Raw genomic sequence first — 19,747 nt, forward strand, 5'->3', positions numbered from 1 at the left:
TAAAGCTATCAGAAAGGTACCCAACTAAAATGTACTAAGAGCTTAATACTTGCTGTCTGTCCAAACATGATTAGTTAAATGTTTTCAATTGGTAGTTGAACAATTTCACACAGCCCTCCATCCTCTCTTTGAGCAGTAATGTCTGGGTTTTCTCTAGACCTGCTGCTCCATCCAGTAGGACTGGAGGTGAGGAAGGAAAGGTTGAGCTTTCTTTTTTCTTTTTTTTTTTTAATGCCATCATCTAGTGCATCCCTGGACGTTGGCCTTTCATGGGTGGACTATTTCCTAGATCTTAGATGAGAAAAAGCCATGAAGTCTTGCATTAACTTTGTCTATGTTGCTTTCTAAAATACCCATCCTTGTAATTTGTACTGCATACTTGTCAGTAGTGCTGTGAGGAAACAACTCACCTGTGTGAGCAAGGGAAACTTATAAAATGAGTGCAACCCTCACTAGGTTCAGGGGAACTGGCTGGACCTTGTGTTCACATGCAGATGACAGTTTCTTGGGTGATCACCTGCCTGCCCTTTGGCAGCCCAACCCTGCACCAACCCTAAGGTGACCCACAGAATTCTGAAAAGAGACCTTTGCTGTGGCACCTGTCTTTGAGGTTCATGAGCATGTGTCTCACTCTTCACTGTGTTTACATTTCAGAATCACAGGAGTTTCCACCCCCTGTAGATCTACTCTGTCTTTTGTGGCCCCTTCCTTCTCTACTTCACTTTTCCCTCCTCCAGGTTATTTTTGTTTGTTTGTTTGTTTCTTTGTTTAAACAAAATAAGGCCTTGATTTCTATAAAAGAAAAAGTTTCTCTTAAATAAGAATTTTTTAAAAGCCAACCTGTTGACACATTTTTTTAACCCACTTTTCCTTTGTATTCTCTAAGGAGGTACTTCAGTTCGAAAAGAGATCATCAGGAATAAGATCAGAGCCATTGGGAAGATGGCCCGAGTCTTTTCAATCCTTCGGTGAGGATCAGTCTGGCACAACAGTGTGGGATAAAGTCATTTTGAAAGTAAATTAGGAGTTAATTTAGTTTTTTTATAATTGGGATTTGGTATTGGAACTGCAAGTCTTCATGTTGAGTACAGGTAGAACTAGACTTAAGGTGAACATTCACTTGGTTCTAGCTTAGATGTGGTATAAATAGTGGTTTAGTGGGGAATTTTGGAGCCAGATTACCTGTGTTCAAAGCCTGGCTCTATCTCTTAGTTGTGCAGTCTTGGATTTAATCTCTGTGCCTCAGTTTCCTGTACATAAAATGAAAATAATAATTGGACCAGGTTCACAGGTTGTTAAGTCGATTGAGTTAAATGATGTATGGGGCATAGTGCCTGGCTGTAAATGCCTTGATTAAAAAACAAGACCTGGCTGATTGTTTAAAATTGAAATATTTAAGGAAAATATCCCTTTCTTTGAGTTAGGGACTGGGTCAGAAGTAGTGGAACCTGCTTTCCATCTCTGTGCCCGTGAGTGCTGTTGACTTTGCTGAATGATGGCTCCCTGGCATTAACCCGAACTTTGATGTTTCTTTGCAGGGAAGAGAGTGAGAGTGTGCTGACTCTCAAGGGCCTCACTCCCACAGGCACCCTCCCTCTGGGTGTCCTCTCAGGAGGAAAGCAGACCATTCAGACCGGTGAGTACTCAGTACACCTTACATGATGCCTCTCTTATGCAACGTGTGCCCCCCCCCTTACCTAGCAGTCAAGGTAAAATTAAAAGTAAGGCATTGTTCAGTAAACAATGCTAGAGCAATTGGATATCCGTCTGCAGGAAAATGAATCTAGACTCCTACTTCCCTCTGTGACAACACTAATTCCCAATGGATTTTAACTTATGTAAAAGATAAAACTCCTAGAAGGAAGTATGGATAATAGGCATCAGGGTAGGCAGATTCTGTAAGCAGGACACAAGTACTAATCTTAAAAGAAAAATATAAATTGAATTTCATTAAAATCAATTTATCACCAGGTGCAGTGGTGCATTCCTGTAATTACATCAACTGGGGAGGTGAGGCAGGGGGATCACAAGTTCAAAGCCAGCCTCAGCAACTTAGTGAGGCCCTAAGCAACTGTGAGACCATTCCTGTCTCTAAAACATAAAAAAGGGCTAGGGATGTGGCTTAGTGGTAAAGCCCTTGGGTTGAATCCCTAGTACAAAAAAATAATAATAATTTCTCTTAGCCAGGCACAGAGGCACTTCCTATAGTCTCAGCTACTCAGAAGACTGAGGCAGAAAGTTCACTTGAGCCCATGAGTTCAAGACCAGCCTGGGCAACATAGCAAGACTGTCTTAAAAATTTTTTTAAAAAATTTTCTGAATGAAAATGCATAATTAAGAGAAGAAAGCCAGGTGTGGTGATGCACGCCTATAATCCCAGCAGCTCAGGAGGCTGGGGCAGGGAGGATCACGAGTTCAAAACCAGACTCAGCAACTTAACAAGGCCCTAAGTAACTCAGTGAGACCTTATCTCTAAATGAAATACAAAAAGGGCTGGGGATATGGCTCAATGGTTAAGCTTTCCTGGATTCAATCCCCAGTACCAAAAAAAAGAGAAAAGACAAGGCACAAACTGAGAGATTTTTGCAATGCATATGTCTTACAAAGGACTTGTGTTCTGGGTACACAAAGAACCACAAATAATAAGAAAATTAAAATATGGTCAAATGATTTTTTAAAAAAAAATAGTTGTAGGTGGACAAAATACCTTCATTTTATTTATTTATTTTTGTGTGGTGCTGAGGATCGAACCCAGTGCCTCACATATGCTAGGCAAGTGCTCTACCACTAATCCCAGCCTCTGGTCAAATGATTTTAATAGGCATTTCACAAAAGAGGATATCAGAATGGCCAATAAACTTAGAAAAGATGCTGAATATAGTTGTTCTGGGAACTGGATATTAAGACCACAGTGAGATACCACTACATACACACTAGAATGGCTAAAATTTTTAAATATGACAATACCAAGTATTTGTGGAGAATTAGAACTAGATATCCTGGTGGGTTTGGAAATTGGTTCAGCCACTTTGGCAAACTGTTAGGTAGTAAAGCTAAACATGTCTATCCTATAACCTAGCAGTTCCACGCCTGGTATATATCCCTGAGAAATTAGCACATTATTTCACCAAAGAATGCACGAAAGGATGCCACTGTAGCTTTATTAAAAGCTTGGGGCTGGGGTTGTGGCTCTGTGAGAGAGCACTTGCTTAGCATGTGTGAGACACTGGATTAGATTCTCAGCATCATATATAAATAAATGAACAAAATAAAGGTTCATCAACATGTTAAAAATAAAATAGCCCCAAGCTAGAAACAACCCAAATGTCCACTGATGGTAGAATTGGTAAATAAATGGCATTGTACTTATGCGGATCACATTGTAAATTTAATAAGCCAGACACAAAAGAGCACAGACTGTCTGATGCATATGATGTTTACTACTCATTCATAAGAGAAGTCAGAGTAGTGCTTGCTCTGGTGAGGGAATATTGACCCAGAGGAACCCTGGGACTTCTGGAGTGTTGAGCATGATCTGTATCACTGTCTGTGGAGTTACACATGTGTAAGCATAAATAAAAAAGAGTTGAGCTGGATGCACACCAGTAGTCCCAGTTACTTGGGAGGCTGAGGCAGGAGGATTGCAAATTCTAGGCCAACCTTGACAGTTTGGCAGGACCCTGTCTCAAAATAAAAAACTAAAAAGGATTGGGGATGTGACTGACTGCTGGAGAGCCCCTGGATTCAATCGCTAGTACCAAAATAAAAAATTTCAAAAAGGAATTGAGCTATACACTTCTGATTTGGGTCCATATGATATATTTCATGAGTAGTTTATACCTTAATGAGGACAGTTGTGAGAGGTTAGAGTTTCTCAGTCACAGAAGGTGTTTACCTCTTTGCCTGCAGCCTCTAGTACCATGGTTACCTCTTCAATTAGAATATCACTTCTAAAACCTATATGGGAGCTAACTTCTAAGCAGAAGGCTTGGTGTATTCCTAGAATGAAAAAATTGATGCTTTCAGGATGAACATAGATTTGGTCAAACAGGGAAGGGACAACATCACATCCTGGAATTATTAATTCTAGGCCTGAAAACTGTCAGAAGCATTACATCTTAAAGTTTCACTGCTTTTTTTTTTTTTTTTTTTTTTTTTTTTGCTCCCTTTGTTTTGTGGAGCTCTTTCTGAAATTTCTTTGGCTTTGTTTTTCCTCTTGTCTCCTGCCACATACAGGAGTCCTTTTCCTCCTGTGGAAATTTTACTGCTGTGGACTTGAAGGAATAACCTCCCTCATCTTTTCTTTTTTATGGGATAGGATTCCTCTTTTTCTTTCTCTTTCAAATTGAATGCTAAAATATTAGAATTTAGCTCTTTAAAAGGAAGACTGAACATTTTTTCCTTGTCTTTTATTTTTTAAGAGACAGGGTCTCTATATGTTGCCTGGGGCAACTGGAACTCCTGGGCTCAAGAGATCCTTTTGTCTCAGCCTCCTGATTAACTGGGACTACACTCTTATGCCACCATGCCCAGCTTAATTTATTTTCTTATTTCCCTTAGTTTCACAGAAAGAATCAGTAAACTATTTTAGATTGCAGGTTTTTTCCCCTCGAATAAATGTGCAGATTTTTAGTAATTTATTTATTTATTCTAATTTGTTAAAGATGACAACAGAATGCATTTCAATTCATAGTACACATATAGAGCCCATTTTTCATGTCTCTGGTTATACATAATACCATTCGTGTCTTCATACATGTACTTGGGGTAATGGATATTCATCTCATTTCACCATCTTACCAATCCCACCCCCCCCCCCGCGCCTCCTCTCTTCCCCTCCCTCCCCTTTGCTGTATCTAAAGTTCCTCCATTCCTCTCATACTCCCCCCCATCCCTATTATGGATCATCATCCTTTTATCAGAGAAAATATTTGGCATTTGATTTTTTGAGATTAGCTTAATTTACTTAGCATAATATTCTCCAACTCCATTCATTTATTTGCAAATGCCATGATTTTATTCTTTTTTAATTTAACATGTATATATGTTATATCTATCTATTTATCTATCTCCATTTTTTTATCCATTCATCTACTGAAGGGCATCTGGGTTGGTTCCACAATTTAGCTGTTGTGAATTATGCTGCTATAAACATTGATGTGGCTGTGTCCCTTTAGTAGTATTTTTAAGTCCTTTGGGTATAAACGGAGGAGTGGGATAGCTGGGTCAAACCATGGTTCCATACCCAGTTTTCCAAGATATCTCCATACTGTTTTCCATATTGGTTGTACCAATTTATAGTTCCACCAGCAATGTATGAATGTGCCCTTCTCCCCACATCCTCGCCAACATTTATTGTTGTTTGTACTCTTAATAGCTGCCATTCTGACTAGAGTGAGATGAAATCTTAGAGTAGTTTTGATTTGCATTTCTCTAATTGCTAGAGATGTTGAACATTTTTTCATATATTTGTTGATTGATTATATATCATTCTGAGAAGTGTCTGTACATTTCCTTGGCCCACTTTTTGATTGGGTTATTTGGTTTTTTTGGTGTTAAGATTTTTGAGTTCTTTATATACCCTAGGGATTAGTGCTGTATCTGGTGTGCAGATTTTTTTAAGCAAAATGCTTTTCCACTATTGATTTGTATGGGAATTAGTCATATAAGATATTCTGGGTCAGGTGTGGTGGTGCATACCTGTAATCTCAGCTATTCAGGAAGCTGAGGCAGGAGGATCATGAGTTCAAAGCCAGCCTCAGCAAAAGTGAGGCACTGAGCAACCCAGTGAGACCCTGTCTCTAAATAAAATAGAAAATAGGACTGGGGATGTGGCTCAGTGGTCGAGTAATAAGGATATTTTAGAGTAATAGGAAGTAAAAAGTAAGATGGGTAATGAAAAAAGCAATGTCCTATAGCTTTCCTACTTGAAAAGTTTTGAAAATTTGTTAATCTACAGAGTTGTTTTATTTTTTTTGATACAAACTGTCATATTTAACACAAATTCTTTTTTTATTTATTGTTTGTTCAAAACATTACAAAGCTCTTGACATATCATATTTCATACATTAGAATCAAGCGGGTTATGAACTCCCATTTTTACCCCAAATGCAGATTGCAGAATCACGTCGGTTACACATCCACATTTTTACATACTGCCATATTAGTGACTGCTGTATTCTGCTACCTTTCCTATCCTCTACTATCCCCCCTCCCCTCCCCTTACAAAGTTGTTTTAATATAAGCCAATTTTTTGTAGATTTTGAAAGAACAAGCAACAAAAAAATTAAGAACAAGCAACAAAATAATTTTATAGATATGTTATTTGGGAATTTGTTTATAATTCTTGGTCACCTTTTGTGCTCAGGTCCCACCTATCAGTTTTCTTCATTTCTCATTTGAATGGGTGTTTTTTTTGTTTGTTTGTTTTTATACCAGGGATTGAACTAAGGGGCACTCAACCACTGAGCCATATCCCCAGTCCTATTTTGTATTTTACTTAGAGACAGGGTCTCACTGAGTTGCTTAGTATCTCACTTAGTGCTGAGGCTGGTTTTGAACTTGCAGTCCTCCTGCCTCAGCCTTCTGAGCCACTGGGATTACAGGCATGCGCCACCCCCTGGCTGAATGAGTGTTTTAATCAATTTAGAATTATTTCTTGATCCTTCTGAAATCTATAGAAATCTCCAAAAGTGTTTGACTAAAGTTACTGCCAACTTTTAGACTTTCTTCTCTCTTATTGATTGACAGGAACTGAGTTTATCATTTTCATATCAGAGGCAGTTCCACAGGTTCATTGGCAAATTGCAGCATTGGCTAGAAAAGACCTTTTACTCTTCATGCAACTTTACTTGAAGAGTTTTTAACCAACAATATCCCATGGCCTTAAAACATATATTCATTTATACTCCATCTTGTTCCAAGAGGGATTGGAGTGAGCTACAGTATGCCTGTCATACAGTGAAGTGACATTAAAGCACAAAAGAAATCAAAAGTAAAGCCAGCAGTCAGCCACAGATTTGACACAAAGCTTCCTAGTAGCCAAAATAAAGAGGAAAGCCAAAACAGAACAAAATTCACAAAAACTGTAAGACAAAAAATCAGATCAGTTAAAAATTGGACTGCAGGGCTGGGGTTGTGGTTCAGTGGTACAGCACTAAAAACCTTTACACTACAAATGGTACTGTCAAGAAAGTGAAAAGACAACTCACAGAATGTGTGAAAGTGTTTACTAAACTATCTCATAAGGGACTGAGATCTAGAAATGATAAAAATCTTTTACAATTGAATGATGAAAAAAGGCATCACAACTTAAAAAATGGATAAAGAATTTGAATTGACGTTTTTCCAAAGAAAATGTACAAATGGCACATGAAAAGATTTTTGACATCAGTAGACATTCAGGAAATGCAAATCAAAACCACAACGAAGTACCACTTCACAGTCACTCCCATGGGTACAGTTAAAAAAAAAAAAGTGTTGATGAGGGCTGGGAGGAGCTCAGTGGTAGAATGTTTGCTCAGCATGTACAAAGCCCTGGGTTCCATTCCCAGCACTGAAAAGAAAAAAAAAAAGTGAGATTCTGGAGAAATTGAGTCCCTGGTACACTGCTAGTAGGATACAAAATGCTGCAGCTTATTTGGTGAAAACAGTCTGGAAGTTCCTCAAATGATTAAACAGAGTTACTATATGATCCAGAAATTCCAGTCCTAGTTATTTTGCTCTATCCCCCAAGAAATGAAATACATCCTCACAAAAACTTACTTGCAAATGTTCATAAATGGCATTCTTCATAATAGTCCAAATGTGGATACAACCCAAATGTCCGTCAACTGCATGAGCAATGTTGTGTGTGTGTGTGTGTGTGTGTATGTGTGTGAATGCTATTTAGCATAAAAAAGAATGAAATACAGGTACATGTTTCCACATTCATGAACCTTGAAAACACTGCCAGGTGAAAGAAGTCAGTCACCTGAGTCAGCATATAATATGATTTCACTACATGAAACATGCAGAAAGGCAAACTTATAGATACAGAAAATAGATGAGTGGTTGATGAGGGTTAAGGGAAAGAGAGGTGAGGGAGGAAAATGGGAAGTGACTGAAGATGAGTAAGATTTTTGGGGAGAGGGGTGATGAAAATGTTTGAAACAAATTACAACCCTAGATATCTTAAAATTATTGGCTTACACACTTTAAACAAGTGAATTTTATGGTATATGAATTTTATTTCAGTAAAGATGTTAAAGAGAAAAGGGGGTAGTGATGTGGCTCAGTTGGTAGAACTCCTGCCTAGCATGCACAAAGCCCTGGGTTCAATCCCCAGTACCACCAAAAACAAAAAGAACAACAAGATGTTAAAGAGAAAAAACTATTGAGTTAGTTTTATATAACTGTTTCTTATACTGTCCCTTAAGATGGGGTGTTATCTTAATGTCCAATATGAAAAGCAATTCTAGGAGAGCCCACAGTGATGTGATACTAGTACACACTAGTACCATGGAGATTTTTAAACTCTTTTTTAAAGATAGAGAGAGAGAGATAATTTTTTTAATATTTATTTTTCAGTTTTTGGTGGACACAATATCTTTATTTTATTTTATGTGGTGCTGAGGATCGAACCCAGCGCCCTGCGCATGCCAGGCGAGCTCGCTACCGCTTGAGCCACATCCCCAGCCCCAGAGATTTTAAACTCTTAAGTAGACCATACAGTTTTAGGAAAAGCTTATTCTCCCACTCCAAACAGTCATAATCCTGGTGTACTATTAGAAAGCACTGTCATTTTCTTGTGCAGTTTATTTGTTCTATGGTGATTAGAGAGGGGTGGCATTGTTTGGTGGACAAACAAAGGCATTTGTAAGTTGATTCCATGCACCATTTTTCACTTTACTGTAGGAAGTCAGCTCTGCAGTTCTGTTTCTCCTCTTGTGGTGACTGTAGAGCCTTAAGAACAGCAAATTTGCTGCTTGTTTTTTTCCCCTGCCCTTAATAAGAAAATTGCTATTGAAGGGAATGATGGGGCTGTCCTATAAGATCTTGCCACAACCTGTCACCTCGTCATATATTAGATTTTTTTATTGTCTGAAAGAGAAGGCACTGATTTTTAGATTGCTTCCATTTCAATTACTGAGGGAGGGCCAAGGTAATTTGTCTTCTCTCTTGCAAACTGAATGGAAGCCTCTGCCACATCTCTAATCCCAGATCAGATTCTCTAATTCTGAATTTGTTGGGAATTGAATAGTTCTAGGCCTTTGCCAGTTTAGTAGTCCATTCTCAGACAAGAAATAACCCCTCACTTCTAACTCATTTTACTCTCCTTCCAAATGCCAGTCTGTTCTTCAAAGGCCACTCTTTTTTTAACTAAGTAATTAAAAAGGACATTTGGCCCTCACATAAGTCCTTTGAGAGCAAAAAGAGAAAAGTAGTATTAAATAAGTGTTTTGAATGGGACCCAGCAGCTCGTTTAATATCATCTGAGATATAATAAACTAAAACACAGTTGTGATGTTAATTTGTTTGATTCAACAAATAATTTTCATATATGATATGCAGACATAAACCAGCATTGGCTATTTCAGATGAAGAGAACAACGTTCTGATGCCACCAGGAATGTTTACAATCTATAAAATCTCTGGAGACCTCGTATTTCAACCCAGTCTAGTTCCTCTCAGTAACCCTTGGCTTCTCTGACTAGTGGACCTAATCAGGACGGGGTAGGCTAGCAGCCCGCCCCTGGGGTGTATGCTGGCAACGATGCTGTTGGTTTACTCATTCTTTTTCTGTCTTCGTTTTTGCATGCCACTGCTCCTGCACTCTTACAGCCACAGTAGAAGCGGTAGAGGCCCGGGAAGGTATGGCGGTACTACTCTTGATAGATGTGCTCATGTGTCTGTCTACAACTTTTTAAAAACTTTTTCAACATTATAAAACTTTTATTTATTGTATCATTAGAACTGTAACAATGAGGAAAGGAATAGATAACCCTACCATGTTCGTGTGCCCTGTATTTTTATTCATTTCAATGACGTTCACCTCGGCTAAAGTCCTTGCTGGACTGTGTCAGTGTCATTGCAGTGACCTAAGCTTAAGCAACTGGTGGTGAGAGGTGAAGAGGTTAATCATATATCCCCTCCACATATAAGAGCCATCCATTTGATTAAGAGACTCAGACAGGCCAGCCTCTTTATCTAATGACACTAAAAGTTATTAAGAACAGAGGCAAAAGTAGGGTAGAATTTAGTTTGATTCATTTCTGAGGTTGCCCTAAGGCACTCAAGCTAAATTATCATTCTTTTGGTGGAGACATATATTAAGTGGATGGAACCTGTTGGAACTGCTAAACCTGTGTTATAAATTTGTTTTATTAGATAAAGTGGTTCAAAATGTAAATTCCTTTTCTTAATGATAACAAAAGTTGAATCGGAAGGAAAATACCTAGAAGCTGTGTTGATGGTTCTTATATTCAGTTCCCAGTGGTGCAAGATAAAAAGCTATTGTAAACAAAAAGATTGCTCTCTGTTGCTTTTTTGTTTTGTGGTCAATGTGGTGTTTGTGTTTGAAGCAACTTCTCTGTTTAATTTGCTTTGTTACCCTAGGGTTACCATTTTTCTGGCATTGAGCATGTTTCTGGCCCATTAAAAAACTCTTTCTCCAATGTGTTGGGGCTAAGAACTTGTTACTTGTATTCCAGGTCTCCTTCTGCCATGATTATTTGCATTGAGATTTTTATGAATATTCATATTGAGATTTTTATGAACATTTCCATTTCTGTTGCCCTTCCTCATGGAAGCAGTAGTTTTAGACAAGACTGATTTCAATCAAATGTTGCCTTTCCCTTCACCAGTTATGTGCTCCCTGGCCACCTTTCAGTGTGTTCCTAGGATGTTCTGTGTGCTAAAAATTGTTAAGCTGTTGTTTGCTGCCTAACTGAGCACTCTCCACCCTCTTTCCTGTTTTTCTATAGCCATCAGTGGGTTTTCACTTCAGCACAAGATTCGAAGTTTTGAAGAAGCCCGAGGTCTGGACCGAATTAATGAGCGAATGCCACCCCGAAAAGATGGCACAAAGCACGATGGGCCAGTGAACTCAGTATCCCCTGCACGCCCAAACCCCCCACACCAGAGCGACCAAGGGAAGAAACCCCTGTGATGTCAGAGTCCTGCTGCTGCACAGGTGGACCCCAAACTCACGAACAAATCTTATTTATTTATTATTGGAAAATGAAACAAAAACAACTCAAAACAACTTAAACCTGGAGGTGCATTCATAATTCATTCTGCATTTATTCTGTAAGAAAGGTGACAGTTTTATAAATTTTTTTAATTTATGTTAAATATATAAAAAGTACATCTGTTTTGTTTTCCCCTTTTTCCTCCTCAATTTTTAGGAACTAATTTGTTGTCAATACATATGTGAAGTCTTGTGCTATAAAGGGACCTTCCCCTAATAAAAGGGCCTTGGAGACCTCAACCCTGGGTTTCTGACTTGAACTAGACAGCCTTTTCTCTTGTTTTTGGAGGGTAATATCTTTCATTTAAGATTAATAGTTTTTCAAACTCAAGATTCTTATCCTTTCTATGTAGTGCCATTGGAGAAAGGCCTCTTAGATTTTAGTAGCTAAAACTTCTTTTCTGATAGAAAACATGATTATTCTAGAACTTCTAAGCAAATAACTCTGTTTTAGTCAGCTTTTTCGAGGCTGTGACTAAAGACTGGACCAGAACAATTGTACAGAAGAAAAAGTTTATTTGGGGGCTCACGGTTTCAGAGGTCTCTGTCCACAGACAGCAGGCTTCATTCCTCAGAGCTTGAGGTGAGGCAGAACATTCAGTGGCAGAAGAGTGTAGCAAAGGGAAGTGGCTCACATGATGATCAGAAAGCAGAGAGAGACTCCACTGACCAGTATAAATATGTATACTAAAGCCATGCCTTCAGTACCCACCTCTTTCAGCCACACCCTACCAGCCTTCAGTTACCATTCAGTTGATCCTTACCAGGGTATTAATTCACTGAGTGGGTTAAGATTCTCATAACCCCATCATTTGTTCTCTGAATCATCATGCCCTGTCTCACACATGAGCTTTTGGGGGACACCTCACATCTAAACCATAATAAACTCAAACACTGTTTTTTTTTATTGTTGGTCGTTCAAAACATTACATAGTTCTTAATATATCATATTTCACAGTTTGATTCAAGTGGGTTATGAACTCCCATTTTTACCCCATATACAGATTGCTGTATCACATCAGTTACACTTCCATTGATTTACATATTGCCATTCTAGTGTCTGATGTATTCTGCTGTCTATTCAAACACTGTTTTTTAAGGGCCAAGGAGAATGTTTTCCATACCAATGTAGTTTCTTCTTTACTCTCAAATTCTTTTAATGTATTCTACTAAAGCCAAATAAAAAATAATGAGGGATTTTCTTAGAGTTACCTAAAATTTGTCCATCTAACCATAAGCATGATTGGTTTGAACTCCCCTTAGAAGTTTGGAGGGAAAAGATTTTCAAAAAGCTTTAGCTGTTGCCAGATTCTTTCACTTTCATTTTTGAATACCAGGAGATTTACCCCACCTGCAAAGGAAGTCACATTTCTAAATGTTTTATAAATGCCCTTAGCAGAACCTTCCACAACTAGAAGTATGTATGCCCTTGTATACCATTGCATCAGCTGTCGCTTCTGTTGTCCCCATCACCCTTTTGTTTTTTAGTGTCAGTAATTCTGCAACTAACTGAGGTAATGGAAACTGAAGATGGCATGGTCCCTTTGTGAACTGAAAGTCTCGCTAAAGGGCACTGGATGAGTGAAGATTTCCTGTCTCCTAGATCTAATTAGAAGATCTGTCTCCTAACTACTGGGTTGTTTCTCCATCTTTCAACACTTATTAGATTGAACTATATATCAACCTTCATTAGCATATTTTGGAACCCAGAAACAAGTGTTCAGATGTAGTGTTTGACTACTCTTCCCTTGGTTTGTTTTTCATGTCACAACCAACTAATGAAGGAAATTTGGGGGGGGATACTTAAGCCCCCATTTTTGGCTTAGCCTGATCACAGGTACCATGTTGTAGCACTCATTAATGAGCTCTCTAATGAATTTGCATGTCTGGAAATATAATATGGAAGCATGGAAAATGCAAATTGACAGACTTCCTTAATGTCATCTGGGATGTGCGAGGGTATCATTGGAGCAAGTGTCTCAAACAGCAAGACTTCATGTTGGGAGCCTCAAGAGACTCCACTGACCAGTATAACAAAAACCAGAAAAAATAATTTTATAAAAACATAATTTTTATTAGAAGAATGAAGATTTAATGCATAACAGTTCCCAGTTTGTCTATGACAGAGATCAAAGCATTCTTGGGGATTAGAATCTGTATGCATGAATTGCTCTGTTCATAATAGAAAGATAGAAAGGATATTGTGGACAGGGATGAAGGATCTCCTCTTGGGTTGTGAGTAAAACATGTAAAAGAAGGGAGGGAAAAATCTTGAGTAACTTGTCTTCCCTGATTGCCATTTCTTTATACCCAGAGAGGGAATTAAGCTCTGGTACACCTTTACATCCCTCTCTCCCACCCCCAGGAGTAGCAATCTCTCCTGTGAAGTTCAGCCCACATGACAGATGATGGAGCAGGGAGTCCCTTGCCCCTTTCTCTTTGCCGTGTGGATTGAGGCTGTACAGTCCACAGGTAGAAACCACACTTGAGGCCTCCATCAGCAGCCTATAGCTAAATACTCGCTGCAAACGCTTATGAGCAAAAAATATTTTACCGATTAAAAAGGTTATTATTTAGAAATATGTTAATTACCTTCTCAAAAATAAGTGGTATGATGAAAAAAGCAAGTTTCTTTGATGGAAAATCACAAAAGGGTATTATTATACTGGTGCCCACAGAGCTGCTGAGGGTCCTAGAGTAGAGAGAAAGTTCTGATTTAAGAAAACATGAGTGTCAGATACAGCACCACCAGCTAGCTCTTAAAGGGAGTTAGGGGCTGGGCACCATGGCACATGCCTGTAATCCCAGTGGCTCTGAGGTGGAGGATTACAAGTTCAAAGCCAGCCTCAGTGATTCAGTGAGGCCCTAAGCAACGTAATGATACCCTGTCTCAAAAAAAAAAAAAAAAGGCTGAGGATGTGGCTCAGTGGGTAAGCACCCCTGGGTTCAATCTCCAATACCAAAGAAAAAGGTGGGGGAAGAGGAAGTTGGAAAATTGTGCTGGATTCTAATAGTGAAGATACTGCTTCTGTTCTGTAAAAAACTAGGTGGGTATTTCAACATTTTAGAAAGTCATGTGCTAAGTGTATCCATGTGATACAGATAACAGGAGATTTACTGGTTTAACCCCTAGTACCAAAAATAGTGTGTGTATGTGTGTGTGTGTGTGTGTGCGTGTAATGGAATGCTACAGCTTTGATTTTTCCTTACAATCTCAAAATGACATTTTGGTTATGGGTACAGATATTGTTGATTTGCTGGGCTTTTGTCATAAATTTTGATCAGCAAAGTAAATATTTCTTGTCACATACTGATGTATTTGTTAGGCTCTTTGCCTGGAACTCAGTGTCACACTGTCTGGGATATCCACTTTTTTTCATATCCTTTTACCTGTGTTGACATCACCTTTTCTGGTCTTCTGTGAACAGCTGCCACCCAAGCAGGTTTCTCTCAATGGCAAAGACTTGTTTTCTTATCCTGATACCTTAGGTAGGGTTTCCTTACCCTGCTCAAAATAGGAAGAGAAAGATCTTATTTGTTTGGCCACTGGAATATTTTTATTTAATGTCATTAAGGAGCAAGGACAGGATTTCTGAAAATTAGATAGCTTTGGAGCCTTTCAGAAATGACATTGTCCCTTAGATCTTCTAAGTGGTTTTAAAATCAAGTTTGAGGTGACTGACCTCTCTATAGGCAGAAAAAAAATTATAACCATCTGAAATACAGCTGGGCTTGTTGCTCAGGATCACTACTCCAGAGTCACTCTAGCCTCAGAAGAGGGAAGACTGAAATCTATTCCCTCAACCCTCCCTTATTTTGTATAAATAGTGTAGCTGATCTCTAGATTTTTTTTTTTTTTTTTTGCTGTATTGTATCTCTAAATAAAAATACAAGCACTGGGCTGGGACTGTTGGTCAGTGGCAGAGCTCTTGCCACACACGTGTGAGGCACTGGGTTTAATCCTTAGCACCACATAAAAATAAATAAATAAAAAATAAAGGTATTGTGTCCATCTACAACTAAAAAAATATTTTAAAAAATACAAGCACTTCAAAATTAAGTTTGTCCTTACCAACCTGGGTGATCAGTCAGTTAAATTAATTTATGAAGAACTTGCCCCACATTGACTGATCCTAGTTTTCCTTTGTATTTCTCCCCGATCTTTGCATTGAAAATTATTTTTCTATCCCATAAAGACTTGTTGAGATGGCATTCTAGAATACCCCATATTTAGTCTAGTTGTTATAGTAACACTGGAATCCAAGTTTCTTTCAAGACATTCAGCTTTCCCTGCCTAGGCAGAAAAGAGCAGAGCCCCAGTCATGGGTATGAGGCTCCAGTTTCCTAAGTTATTTGTGGTTATAAACCATGGGTTCCATCTTGTCTGGCACCTGGCCCCATCTTTTCTGAAATCTGCTAGACCTGGAGTAAAAGGCCATCTACAACTGGCTATTCAGAGACTGAGAAGGGTCTGGGTTATGTGGTAGATGGTTCTGAAGCCTGGTGTTGCCATGGACCCTTTGAGCCTTGCTATGATCAGAGGATCAGAGGAAAGCCTCAAGAAAGAGCAGATGTTGCTGGGTGTGGTGTCACCTACCTGTAATCCCAGCTGCTCAGGAGACTGAGGCAGGAAGATCACAAGTTCAAAGCCAGCCTCAGCAAAAGTGAGGCACTAAGCAAGTCAGTGAGACTCTGTCTCTAAATAAAAATACAAAATAGGGCTGGGGATGTGGCTTAGTGGTCAAGTGCCTCTGAGTTCAATCTCTGGTACCCCCTCCCCACAAAAAAAAAAAAAAATGGAGATATGTATAGTGGAGAAAGTTGTGTAGGCAAAGGACAGGGTTGTTACTCTTAGTATCTGGGGTGCCAGCAGAGGACCATATTAGAGCTTTGTGCCATTGACTGTGTGAGTGAGCGCCTGTGTTACGCTGGGACTGGGGACCTGCTCTGCCTCTATCCAGCCAAAGTGAATGGGGTCATGTTAGCTGCCTTCATCTATGCAGTCACAAAGGTGAAGATGATCCTGAGCATATACTCCCTCTTGGGAGGCCTTGGCCTCACGCCCTGGCAACCGTGGCAAGACTTGCCAAATAACACCTTTGTCTGAGACGGGTTATGCAGCTTCTCCTCAGTGCCCTCATGACAAGTCAAGGTGGCTTCAGATCAAGAAGCGAGAGCAGGACTCAGCGCATTTCCCCGCGCTGCTCTGAAGTAAGGCCGTGCACACTGCCTGCCTGTAAGTTCTGGACCAGGTTCCCTTCATACCCTTGTCACATCTCTCGCCCACCGAGCACCCTTTTTTGCATGTTAAAACGAAGCACAAGTAACAAGGCAGCCATAGGTTTTTGATTTGGGGCAATAAAGCTATGCTTTTTCTGTCACAGAATCTTTTGAAGAGGCTATGGTGGATACAGTATTTCCCCTTCTCTGTGCATTGTACCCAGTGGCTGTGTTTCCTAATAGAAAAGTCGGCCAACTTTTGCTAAGAAGTTCCCTGGTTTTGCTTCCTGGGTGGGGAAGTGGTCAGATGTTTGAGGCTGGCTGCTGGTGTAATTTTTTAAGGTTCTTCTGAATGATGGCTTATTTGCTAGCACTTAGAGATGACCTGCTTTTTCTTGCTTTCAGTTACGTTAAAGAAAATGGCAGAAATGTTAGGTTGGCAGAAGTCAGTTAATAAGTCTTTTTTGTAAACAAGAAATTGCTTTGTTAGACCTTTCTTACTGTAAATTGGAAGTCGTCTTTAAGATTAAAAAAAAAGAAGAAGGAAACTTCCTTATAATTGAGTGATAATTTATTGGCTCCCTGTGTCTTTATTTCCTGGTGGAGGTGTTGATATTTGGCTCTTACTCATTTAATAATTCCAGGAGCAAGGGAAAGCCTGGCTTGTGATATCTGGCTTAGTCTCTGGACAATGCCAAGGAATTCCGCTCTCAAGGGAGTTCCCCATAGCAATAGAGGATCTCTCTCCTTCACCCCTCTTGTTTTAAAGTACTTTTGTATTTTTGTGTTTTTCCCACTCGAAATCCACTCCCTTGCTCCTAGCTGCCTCCTGGCCTTTTGCCCACCACTAAGTCCTGCTCAACCCCCATACCCTCTCCTCCTGTGGCTTCTCCAACAGAGGCTACTACTTGAAGAAAAGGAAGAAAGACATCCCAGGAATCTCGAGTCTTTACAAAAGATAAAAATAGGCTTTTATTATAGTAATTTAATAACCCTGCATGTGATCCTAACAATAGATGTGGATGAATTCCAACTTGGAAGAAGTCAAAGCCAGAGAGGAGTTGAGCTGGACTACCAAGAACAGGAAGTGCAAGAACAGCCTTTCAGTTTCTCTGAAAAGTAGAAATGTCTTGAAGGTGCTGTGGATTCACAAGGACAAATAAGCTCTCTGGGCAGGTGGGAGACTGGGGATGGGAAGCACCAGGGCCTGGAGAGGGAACTCTACAGATCCCGGCAGTTGGGTGGAAAGGCTAAATCCAGGCCTGACAAGCCCAAACATCAATCGTGAAGTTAAATATAGCCACATTAAGGTCATAGTGCAGTTTACAGGCCAGAAAAAAGTTCCCAGATATCTAATGGCACAAAAGCTAAGTATGTGTGGTGGGTTCTGTTATCCTAGTGGTATCCTGAATTAGCAGCATCCTGTTCCTTAGCTAAAGCCTCAGGAAGATGAGGTGATATTTGCCCTGATTTGCAGGGTTGTAGGGAGCTTTTTAAGATCCTGGGAATGAAGGGCTACAATGCAAATTTATGTGGACCTTGCACTAGATCTAGATGGAGTCCCCACTTCTCTAATAATGCACAGTTTTTTTGTTTTGGCGTTGGTTGTTTTTTAAATCACAACTTTCAGGTCTTAGGAAGAAAATCTATTTAATGTTGATACAGTGGGTTGACAATTTAATGGCAAATTAAGTCGCCTTTTAATGTTGATGCAGGAGAAAATTCATTACAGAATTCAAAGAGGCAGGAAGACAAGGTTGTCCTTTGTCTGGAGGCCGGAGCACTACCTCATGGTGTCCCCTGGCCAGTCAGCCTTATCATCCTCCCCGTCTCAGTTTACCCAAGTGGGAAAAAGGCTCAGGCAGACCTCATTCTCCAGCTCTTGGTTCTGTGCCCTTCTCTGTGGCCAGCTTGACTTGGCATAGTTTCCCCTCTGAGGTCACTGCTTATTTGTCCTTCTCTTATAAAGCTGACTTTCTAAAGAGCTGAAGCCACTTGCTCTTCATCCTTTTTTGGAACTAAAAGAGGTTCCTCCAGCTTAGTTCTTCTCAAAGACACCCCATCTGCACATTGTGCTCATTTGCTTGTCCATGAAAAGGGAGAAAGAAATCACGTGACGTCATTGTCAAGGTTTCCTTTGGGGACAGGCCGGATAAATGGGATGAAAGGCTAAGTTCTGTCACAGCCTTAGGAGTTTGGATGTGACTGACCGAGGTCCCTAGATAGATTCCTGTTACATCACGGGTGTGCTATGGGAAGCTCATTCTGTACTTCTGTGGGGTTCCATGGCCCCAACATGACCCTGCTTGGCCAGTACTGGTGGGTGCTTTTTCACTCACAGTCACTTCACAGTGACTAGACCCCAAAAAACTTGGATTCCAGATGGGCCAGGTCATGCCATTATTAGCACAGGAGGGCCTTTGAAGCCTCAAAGTGGGTCACTTTCACTTTTCTCCCTTACTCCACCCTGTTCCTGTGAGTGATTGGAATGGACAAGGGCCATTAGTAGAACTTGGCCAGCACTGCAGGAGCTGGAATCAGCAGAGGGCCCAGGAGAAAGGATGGGGCCCAGGGGATGAAACAGAGTCCAGAGCTGCCCGGATATGTCCAAGGTGACTTGGTTTCTCTTCCTCACTGTTGTGTCACTGTGGTCACCCCTTTAGAGAAGTCCTAACTGCTGGACTTCTTTACTAAGCCCTTCTGGTCTGCAGGAAAATACTCTTGTGAGAGCGCAAATAAAAAAGGGCTCAGAGCCTACTTGAAGAATGTACCAGAGTCATCCCTGGGCAGGAGAATAAAAGGGACAGCAGATGCTCTTCCTTTATCTAATGTGAGGAGACTGGGGCCCAGTGCAGGAGAGATTTGAGTGCAACTAATGGCAAGTTCCCAGCACTAGAGAAAGACATGGAGTGACTGTGTGTCTGTCTATCTTCTCTTTCCCTGCTTGGGAAGAGAATCCCAGTTCTCTGTACCCTACCCACCTGGTCTTCCCTGTGAGAGGAAAGGGTAACTTACACTTCCTGTTGGTGACAGAAGTTGCTTTTCAGAATGAATTGCTTTTTATCCTCCCATCTCCCTCCACATGAGGATATTGGTGGTGCTTGGCTCATGATGCCCTGAAATTGGGGTCGAGGACAAGAGTGCTATGGGGGGATACGGGCAAAACAAAAGTTGACTGCCAGCGTTCCGTGGCACATGCTTGTGATCCCAGTGAGTCTGAAGGCTGAGATTAAAGGATTGCAAGTTTGAGGCTAGCCTGGGCAACTAGCAAGATCCTGCTCAAAATAAAATAAAAAG

General features: G+C 40.2%; 1 protein-coding gene across 2 annotated transcripts in view; it reads left to right on the plus strand.

The window, feature by feature from the left end:
• The window catches only part of PPP3CC (protein phosphatase 3 catalytic subunit gamma), a 71,910-nt gene extending 60,420 nt beyond the window's left edge, over nucleotides 1–11,490 (plus strand). The window contains exons 11-14 of one of the 2 annotated variants that reach the window (XM_081268936.1): nucleotides 887–968; nucleotides 1,539–1,636; nucleotides 9,823–9,852; nucleotides 10,965–11,490. In XM_081268936.1, the coding sequence (XP_081125062.1) occupies nucleotides 887–968; nucleotides 1,539–1,636; nucleotides 9,823–9,852; nucleotides 10,965–11,149 (395 nt within the window). In that variant the 3' untranslated portion in view covers nucleotides 11,150–11,490. The remainder of the gene's footprint in view (nucleotides 1–886; nucleotides 969–1,538; nucleotides 1,637–9,822; nucleotides 9,853–10,964) is intronic. The other variant, XM_081268937.1, reaches the window with a different exon arrangement.
• Nucleotides 11,491–19,747: the final 8,257 nt, after the last annotated feature.

This window comes from Spermophilus citellus (genome assembly GCF_964194105.1).
Source record: "Spermophilus citellus genome assembly, chromosome: 16".
In the NCBI taxonomy this organism is placed as follows: domain Eukaryota; kingdom Metazoa; phylum Chordata; class Mammalia; order Rodentia; family Sciuridae; genus Spermophilus; species Spermophilus citellus.